The 9972-nt window shown below is 31.6% G+C and overlaps 1 protein-coding gene across 1 annotated transcript; it reads left to right on the forward strand.

Annotated features, from left to right (window-relative positions):
* The first annotated feature begins 5638 nt into the window (after positions 1-5638).
* Positions 5639-7420, forward strand: LOC127127691 (uncharacterized). Its single transcript, XM_051056935.1, has 5 exons — positions 5639-5893; positions 6000-6060; positions 6136-6587; positions 6670-6931; positions 7057-7420. The coding sequence occupies exons 1-5, from the start codon at positions 5888-5890 to the stop codon at positions 7074-7076; spliced, it is 801 nt and encodes a 266-aa protein (XP_050912892.1). The 5' UTR covers positions 5639-5887; the 3' UTR covers positions 7077-7420.
* The last annotated feature ends 2552 nt before the right edge of the window (positions 7421-9972 follow it).

Raw genomic sequence — 9972 nt, forward strand, 5'->3', positions numbered from 1 at the left:
ATGGTAATGCATCATTATATCATCAAGACTTTTATGATAAAACCAAACTATGTCATTTAAGATTAGGGCATGTTAGAGAAATAAGTTTGGTTGAACTAGCTAAACAAGGTTTTCCAGATAGCAAAAAAATGAACAAACTAGAATTTTGTAATCATTTCATACTAGAAAAAAAATAGAGAGAATGTTAGGAGTGATGCGCATGATTCTAGTATAATGTTTGAGTATGTTCGATAAGATCTTTGGGGTCCATCAATGGTGAAAACTCACTAAGGAGGTTTCTATTTTCCCACTATGCTTGATGACTTCTCTAAAAGAATATGACTTCACATTTAGAAACATAAAGATGACACCTTTAAAAAGTTTAGGGAATGACATACTCTTCTAGGATATCAGATGAGAACTAAATTATATATTTTTAATAAGTTTAAATAGACTTTAAAATTAGTTTAATGAGTTTTACAAGAAATAAGGTATAAATAGGCATACAATCGTAGCTGACACACTTTAACAAAATGGCCTAGTTGAAAACATGAATAACATCATTTTGGAACGGGTAAAGTGCACGTTGTTGGTAGCTGAGTTACCTAATATTTTATGAGGTCAAGTTTTTGCTACTATAACTTATTTGATAAAAAAAATATTTATCCAGAAGAATAGGCTTCAAGACATCTTTGGAGGTATGGAGCAGGAAACCGATAAACTAATCTAATTTGAAGGTTTTGGGAGATTTTGGATTTAGGCATATTATGCAAGAGGAACTAATGTTAGGGATGTGAAATATGTCCTTATTGGTTATCCAAAATGTGTGAAATTATATAAGTTATTTAATATGGATCTTGGAGAATCAAATTTTATTATAAACATATAATTCTAATTTTGATGAGACCTGTTTGGGAACGAAGTGAAAAGACCTGGAAGCTAAAGACTTAAAAACACTGAGATGGTAAAAGTTCGGTTTAAGGTGGAGGTTCTTACTAGTGATAATGGAGATGATGTAGAAAGTTAAGGCTCTAATTTCTAATTTTAGAGAATCACAACCTACAGTGGCTCTGTACTATCAGTTGACTCGTGATAGGGTAAAAATGGAGATTGTACCACCTCAAATATATGTTTATGTTGATATTATTTGCTATGTTTTAAATGTAGTTTAAAGTGTTGCAAGACTCATGATCAAAGGCCTTCGAAGAGGTATTTGAAAGCAAATACAATAAAAAATAGTTGAAGGTGATGAATGAAGAAATGAATTCATTGAAGAAAAACCATACTTGAAAACTTGTGAATCTACCGAAGAGACAAAGGGTGGTTGTTTTCAAGTGGATCTCCAAGATGAATGTGTGGAACTATGTGCTTGCAGGTTCATAAGTGATCAAAGTTAAGAAGGACATGCATAAACTTGTTAACATCATGGTTTTGATGATGAAAACTCATAAAGATGAAAAATGAATTTGATGACAATAACACATAAAAACAAGAAAGTGATAAAGTTGTTTCAAACAGTTAAAGATGCACAATATGGCTGATCAAGCCACAACTTAGAATAAAGCTGAAGATTTAGGGTTTAATGATCACTATGATATCCTTTGATGGTGGAATTTGACTTGAAGATATCTCAAGCCTCATCTCCAAGAAGAATAAAGTGAAGTCCTTATGCTATTGGTGTGTCCATCAAAAGACTTGAAGCTTCAAACTTTGAAAGAGAGGATGTGTGAAAGCTCGCCTAATCGTGTCCGTATGAGTGATCAATTTTTTTATAAACACAGGGGAATTTTCGTAAATTAATATGGTTAAATCACACACTCACTAAAGTCTTTTGGAAGCCTATATTTTCAAATAAAATCACCTAAAATTGTTATTGAGCCTAACAAGATGAATTAGCAACTGTCAGATTGATTAGAGCAAGTTTTCTAGTTGTCTAATCAATTAGACCATGTACCTAATCAATTAGATAAGGGAAAAACTAGTTTATACTCGAATGTGAAAGTATCTTAATAAAGGATAATGGATCTTTATCCAAAAATTCCAAAATGGGATTAAATGATCGATTAGAATAAAGACCTAATCGATTAGGTAATTAATTTTGCCAATGGATTGTTTCCTTTTCTTAACCATCCTTTGGCCTGTAAATAGAGGTCTTCCCTTTCATTTTATCACATCTAGAAATACGAGATATCTCACATTCCTCTATCTTTTTCTCTCTCTAAAATATTTCTTCTTTCTCTCACATAAATTTAGCCATAGCACTTTGAGAAAGATCCTTGTGTTTAAGTGAGGAAGTTATTTGGGAAGGGTAATATTGTAAATTCACCAACATTTGTTTTTCCTCTTAGGAAATTTTTGTTTAGGTTTGAAGATAAAATCGTTAAAAGCTTTATTTGGAGGATTTAGTGTTAAGTCTTTGTTTGGTTCGTGTTCAGTCACTTAAGAAAAAGCTCTCCTTCTAGGTTCTTGAAGATAACTAATGAAAAATATTCTTATCAGTTCTTAAGGTCATCTCGATGTAAAGCTCAGTTGGTTCAATATCTGCCTAGTGTAAAATTTGTATTCAGTTCATGGTCCTCCCGATATAAAACCTGGTGTCAATTTGGAGGATAACTAGTTCAAAACTAATCACTCAAATGTTTGTTCGTACTTGGCGTGAAGACTAACCGCTTCATTCCATTCTTCGTTATTTGGTTGGAAGTAAACTGAAACTTAATTTTCCTTATATAATGGGGTTCATGAGCTTAATCTTCTAAAAGCTCATAAGCTTTATTGGAAACTCTCAAGATCAATTCATGGGGAGATAAGTACATCACGTCTTTTAGACCAAACCTCTATAAATGACTGATGTCATCTCTCTTCCCTTAACTCTTTATTTTTCCACTTTTTGATTTCTGTTGCATAGTCAAATGTTTTTTAAAATGAAGTCACATGTCCACAATCCACCCCCTTCTTGTGTGTGAAGTCACATGTTCAACATAATGAAGGTATTCTGGGGATCGAATAACTGAGATATAAAGCAAGACTTATGGTAAAGGATTTTTCTCAAGTGCGGGGAATTGATTACAATGAGTTCATTTCCCATGTGGTAAAGCATTTTTCTATGATGGTCATTATGACTATTATGAATCAATATAATCTTGAGTTGAAAAAAAAATGGATGTGAAAACCATTTCTTATATGGACACCTTGAAGAGATAATTTCCATGGAGAAAACATGGGGTTTTCTTGAGGAGAAATTGAAGACATTTCTTTTGAAGAAATCTTTGTGTGTGTTGAAACAAAGACTTGAGAAATGGTATCTAAAGTTTGATGAACTTTTTATAAGGCATGATTGTGTGAGAAGTGGAAAAGACACGGTTGTGTATAGATATTAAAAAGAAATGAGAAATTAATTCTCTACATAGTTCTATATGTTAATGATATCTTGATGGAAAACTCTAGTTCGAAAGAGATTGGTAAGCTCAAGAAGACTTTGAATGGATAATTTTAGATGACAAATGTTGGCAAGGCTAAGATTATTCTAGAAATGGATATCAAGATAAATTGGGAAAGAAGATATATGTTATCTCAATCTAGTTAGTTAAATAAAAAGGTGAAGATGTTTAGAATGCTTGATTCTAAAATCATAAATACACCTTTGTGTAATCACACTAAGATTTTGATCATGCAATATCCTCAAAATGAGGATAATAAAAATAAGCTGGAGAGCACTCCTTTTGCAATGAGATTGGAAATACCATATGTTAGAGGGTTTGAAGTTGAGATATTTGAATGGATCCTTAAAGAAAAAATTTAAGTCCACATGGGAAACTCAAGGGAAAGATGATTTGGAGGATTTCATGGATATTGACTATGCGGAGAATGAGGACACTAGAAAATACTTATCAGGTTTTGTATTTACATTGTTTGAAACGATTATATGTTGGGAAAAAATCAACAATATATTGACGTTTTATCTGCAACTTAAGAAAAGTACATTTCCCTAGTTGAAAGCGTTAAGGAAGCCAACTGGTTAAGATATATGAGTGGGGAGCTAAGAATAACTCAAGAATGTGTGAAGATACATTGTGATAGTTGAAGTGCAATTCATTTGAAAAATCATCAAGTGTATTATGGAAGGAGAAAGAGCATTGTCATCTCTTAGCACTTTATTAGAGACATGATGAGTCGAAGAATATTATGGTTGAGAAGGTCGCATCAAAAGAAAAACGAAAAGTTGTGTTCACTAAGTCATTACACAGGTCAAGGTTCAAACATTATTTGAATTTGATCAACTTTATTGATGAGCGGGGCCGACCCAATTAGTCGGGAGACCCGGATCTAATTTTAAAAATAGTTCTAAATTAAAAAAAAAATCAATTTTAAAAATTATGATTTTACACCTGATTTTTTAAAACATCGATATAAAATCATAGATTCTTAAAAACCAATTATGATTTTACACCTACTTTTGAAACAATAGGTGTAAAATCTATTACCTCTATAATTGAAAAATAATAATTGGGCCCCCCAAAATTTGGGACCCAGTGCTGCAGCACATGCTGCACATGGGAATGGTCGGCGCTATTGATGCGTGATTCAAGCTAAGAGAGTGCACCAAGGTGGTTGACGAGTAAATTAGCATCACTGTCAATTTGAAGTAAAAGTGGATGTGGTTGATGGGTAAGTGACTTTAAAATCTCAATAAATTTATCATTTTCATTTTGCCTCATCTGCAAGGCACCCAATAGGGGTAGTGAGTTGGCCGAGCAATTGCGAATCAAGAAATTTGATTATTCCTCATCCACAAGTCGAATGAGACGAGGCACGAGGTGCGCGTCTCGAAACCTGTGACATACCTCGGATGTTTTCTTCCATTTTTGTTGAGAAGTGATTTGTAGAGAGAGAGGCTGACATAGACAAAGTGAGAGATTTAAAAAAATTATAATTATAAGAATTGAAAAATCTTTGGAATAGTATAAGAGTTAGGAAATACTTTCAAACACCTTCGGATTGAGTGATCCATGTATTATGTATTAAGAGGATGAAAAATTAAACCACAAATAAGTAGACATTAGAAAATATTCTTATGTTCTTCTTGAGATAATTTCTTGTTGAAACTCTTCATTGATTTTGAATAAAAAAATTGCTCTCTTCTCTAAAGAAAATCAATTTTAATTAATTGAACTGAGTAAAACAAGGTTGATGCTCCACTTTTATCTTTTTGTTTTTATTAATTTGTGATTTGGATACACTTAATTGAAAGATTGATTATTATTTAAGAATATTTAATCTTCGATTGCTTTTGTTATTTGTCCTATACACATCATATATAGTGTATTGATTCTTTGATTTGAGTTTTTCACATCATTTCCATCATACTCCTCTTGACATTTAGGACCACTATAGCATTCTTCTTCAAATAACTTCTTTGGATCCACACAATTTATACTTAACTATTCATCTTCATTTAAAACTATCAAATGTAAATCTCAAAATATTTTAGTGGTCCATTAAAGTTGGGGTCCATATCCATGTATATCGTATAGCCTTATATAAACACAAACAAGTGTATGGTCAATAACAGTGCCATAGAGGCTTAAACATTAATTATATTCTTAACTCATATTCATCTTAACACATAACAACTTGATCATGTTATATATAATAAGTCCCATGTTACTAAGAATAATAAGCCAACTATTCCATTATCACCGCCTAGTTGTCTCTTCAACTTCCTTAGATTCACTTCAATCTTCTTTGTCTTCATCTATCCATAAGCCTCAAAAACTAGACAGGAATCTTTTATATCAAGACAGAACAGATAGATCTGCAGTGCTGTTCATTTGACTAACACAGTCATCAAACACACACACTAAAATAATAATATTATCATAAAGTGTGAACAAAAGTTTCCACTATAGGCATGCAGGTAATGCTTAATTTCTTAAGTGATTATAATATATATATATAGTTGAGTTTGTGTAGCATGCATTATTCACTTCAAAGCTAATAGCCCTTTTGGTTCTTCATAGCAGATTCTTCAATGGTTATTTAAAAAGGAACAAGAACAAGAAAGAAAGAAAAGCACCTTCCATGGTAAGTTTGATTTTTCCAACAAGTTTATCAACCTAGGTAGAATAAATTTCATAATTTTTGTGTTTTTATTTTCAGAAAAATATGATAAAGTGAAAGGGAGTAATGTACTAAAGCATGGTGGATCATATAAAAGGACAAAGAGATTCTTATGTAGCAAACATGGTTACAAGAACTTGAAGATATTCTCTTTTCTAAATAGAAAAGACATTCCAAAGGCTTGGTTTTTCAGAACTCTCAACATAAGGAGAATACGTTTTGATATAAGACATTTTGTTTACTCGATGAAAACGAAGAAAGACGAATCGTCTCGAGAGGAAGCGATCGTTAACAAGACAGACTCGACGGTTCATGCAGCGAACAAAGTTTTGCCTATAACTCATGAGACACCATTGTCATCTTCATCTGAAAGAAATGAGCAAGGTGATATCAATATAACCAAAAAGAAGCCGATTTCTAGGATGAAAGAGTTACTTAGATGGGCTGCTTCTGCTAGAACAGATAAAGGAGGAAAATTCTATGGAAGAAAGGTGTGAAAAATTCTTTTTTTAGTCTCTATTGGAAATCATTTAACTAGATTCTTATAAAGATTTATGATTGAATGTTTATCAGGTTTTGATAATGCTGCGACGGCGCGGAAACATGAAAGCTGTTCAAGATGATGATGAAGTTATGAGTGATTCACCAAAGATCAGTTTCAGATGGGATGTAGAAAGCTCCTCCACTACTTCTTCTGCTTACTCAGCTTTCTCGATGGCTTCTTCAACAAGAAATGGACAGAACAAAATTGCAACTTCAGCTATATCACTCCCTCCTTCAGAAAGTGGCTACACCCCTAGTAGAAAAGGAAGCTGGATCACAACAGATTCTGAATGTATGTCACTTTTTGCATCTATTCATTTCTATGGTAGTAGTTTAAGGTTTTTCACACATATAGAAAACTCATTTAATGAATGTATCTATTATGAGTTATTCACCATTTTTTTGTTTGATGAACAGTTGTGGTGCTGGAACTATGAAATAAATGTGTCTACAGAAGATTATCCCATGTGTGGTTAAGGGGTAGCAGGCAATCTATGTCACAAGTTAATGCTCTATTTGATTATTTGCAACAAATTTATGTAAGTTAACTAAGGGTTGAGATATGATGTATGTAGTTAATGATATGAATGTACTAGATGAGAATGTTGGCATCTATATTGTTAGGGGTATAAATTAATATTTCATGACTAAGCTAATTAATTAAATGTAAGAGATGAGTTTACATGTCACTATAGGACCACTTCCTTTACTCTCAACTTTGAAATGAAAATGTTAAGTCATTTATTTCTTTTAAGGGTTATAAAACATCTCTATTGCCAAACTTAATTTTCGAATTTAAATCGAAAGGTTCAACTAAAGTAATTGACCTTCTTGTTAAAAGAATATGTAAACATTAATATTAATTTTATTGAGAATGAAGATGTGTGAAAAAAAAATAATAACTAAAATAAAACGGACTTAAGTAACAAAAATCAATTGTCAAACTATGTAAGCAAATTCACATCAAATAAATAAATATATAAAAGGTGAGTACATAAATATATTTTCAAAAGTTGTCTCCAAAATTCTCAATAACAAATTCTATTTTTTATCGAGTGTTTTTCAATTCTCAAACTCTCTAAATATGAATCATACAAATTTAAGATGATTCAAAAAATTTCATAATCTCCTTAGATACCTTCAAAATTTTGTCAAATTATAAGAACTCCAAGAAAATTCTACTTTTGCCTTTTTAAATAGAATTATCACTTCTTCTCTTTGTTCTCTTCTCTCTGTCTTTCTCTATTATTATAAAAGTGGTAGAGAATCATATTTGCAACATTCTCAAACCCTAATGAGCCATATATTCAAAATGGATCAGAAACACGACTCATTATTCAGCATGACAACATGACACATATCCGTAGGTATCCATCAAAATCCATTCCGAATTTGATGAGGAAACCCGCTTTGATTGAGTTTGGGTTTGAGTTGAGATTTCCCCGATTATAAAATATGTGAACGGGTCGAGTAATTGAGACACTATTACTCATCCCGAATTTGCCTCGTTTATTCTATAACGTATTTTATTATTTTAATTTTGATAATTTAAAATATTAAATATATGATTATTGTTTTGATATTTTGATTTACATTTATTATTTAAAATACTTGAAATGCGTGCATGAAATTTTTTGAAGTTTTTTTTTTATTATTATTTGTAATGTAAGTTTATTTTGAAAAAATAAATATTTTTATTTAAAAAATAATTTTACGTGGCAGTGGGGATACCCGAACCTGTTTGGGACGGGTTTGAGTTTTAATTATCCATCTCCGATGGAATTGGGGTGGGGAACGAGATTATTTGGATATTTGGGTTTAGGGAAGGTAAAAATTATCCCCGCCCTTCCCTGTTGTCATGCCTACTCATTACTAAACTAATCTGCGAACTGAATTGATTTGGTCCGAGACTAGAGAATCACTCGGACCGCAACTAATATGATAACACCGTTCGCAATAATTGATGACCACCCGTAGAAAACAATCAGCTATCGTGAACTGGAGACCGCCGTCGACTTTTGGTCGAACCACCATCACGCCGACTCCGGCACCACTGCACTCGTCGTTGCCTCCAGGTCAGATGCCCTATGATGTCAAATTTTGCTAGTCTTAAGAAATATGCTTTCTTTTTTCTCTTCGTCATCTGAGGTTTTAAGACATACTTCTATGATTCTCCACCTTGACTTTAAATCAATTATGATATCAATTTACTCATCAACTACCTTGTTGCCTTTTCTAATGTTGAATCTCACGTTTGTATAACCTTGATCAAGTCCAAGTCATGATTGAACCTTGATCTTGCCACTTGCACCCAGCCATATTTTCTTGTTTAGGTAGTCTAACAAGCCACAAGTATGATTCTTGAACCATCTTTGACTTCATTTGTTTCTTAATGTCTCTTTGAAAGTTTTTTATTTTGATTATTGCAATTCTATAGTCACATTCAAAGCATAACAACCAAGACAACATAATTGTATATATGAGATGGTATAATCTCTCTTTAACTTATTACGAGTCAAAAGATAATTAGAGACTGTTATAAAATTTTGCTCATTAAAACTATAATTAGGAGTCTTAACATTCTCCCCATCCCTAATTTCCAGATGCTTTTTAAATTTTAATAAATTATATTTAAGTAGTTTTTATTTTTAAGAAAATAATTTATTCTTGAAATTTTTAATAAATACTCTTATGTCAAAGGTGAGAAACATGGATTTTCATAAAAATAAAATATAACTAATTATAACTACTCGTCTCTACATAATTTAAAACATCTGGGTTTTCTTTTTAAAATTTCAAAGTTAAAAATGAAATAAAATTTTAAAAAATTTCTAAAAAAACTTAATAACTTGCCAAACAAATTAATGGAAATAATTTTTCTTTTGTAATAACATACTTAAAAATGATATTCCTAAGATTGTAATTTTAATTCATCAATCATATACGCTCTTATGTTTCTCCTATTATTTTTTTATTAAAAAAAATTAGACATGGCAACATAACTCATACTCGTGGGTATCCACCCGAACCTGTCTCGAGGTTGACGGAAAAAATCCGATTTGATTGGATTGGGTTCGGGTTTGGGTTTTCTCCGATTATAAAATATGGGGACGAGTCAGGTAATGGGAACACTAGTACCCATCCCGAACCCGTCCCGTTTATTTCATTATGTACATTATTATTTATTTTTGATAATTTAGAATATTAAATATCTGATAATATTTGGATATTTGAATTTGAATTTATCACTTAAAATATTTGAAATATATGCATAGAATTTTTTTAGATTATTTTATTCTATTATGGATTTAATTGAAATGCACTGACAATGTA

Source organism: Lathyrus oleraceus, chromosome 3 (genome assembly GCF_024323335.1).
Source record: "Lathyrus oleraceus cultivar Zhongwan6 chromosome 3, CAAS_Psat_ZW6_1.0, whole genome shotgun sequence".
Lineage (NCBI taxonomy): Eukaryota > Viridiplantae > Streptophyta > Magnoliopsida > Fabales > Fabaceae > Lathyrus > Lathyrus oleraceus.

Bases quoted from the DNA above. Each gene is read 5' to 3' on its own strand.
- LOC127127691 (XM_051056935.1), top strand. The intron at 6,061-6,135 runs GTAAGTTTGATT...TTTTATTTTCAG, and splicing joins AAAGAAAAGCACCTTCCATG to AAAAATATGATAAAGTGAAA. The intron at 6,588-6,669 runs GTGTGAAAAATT...AATGTTTATCAG, and splicing joins GAAAATTCTATGGAAGAAAG to GTTTTGATAATGCTGCGACG.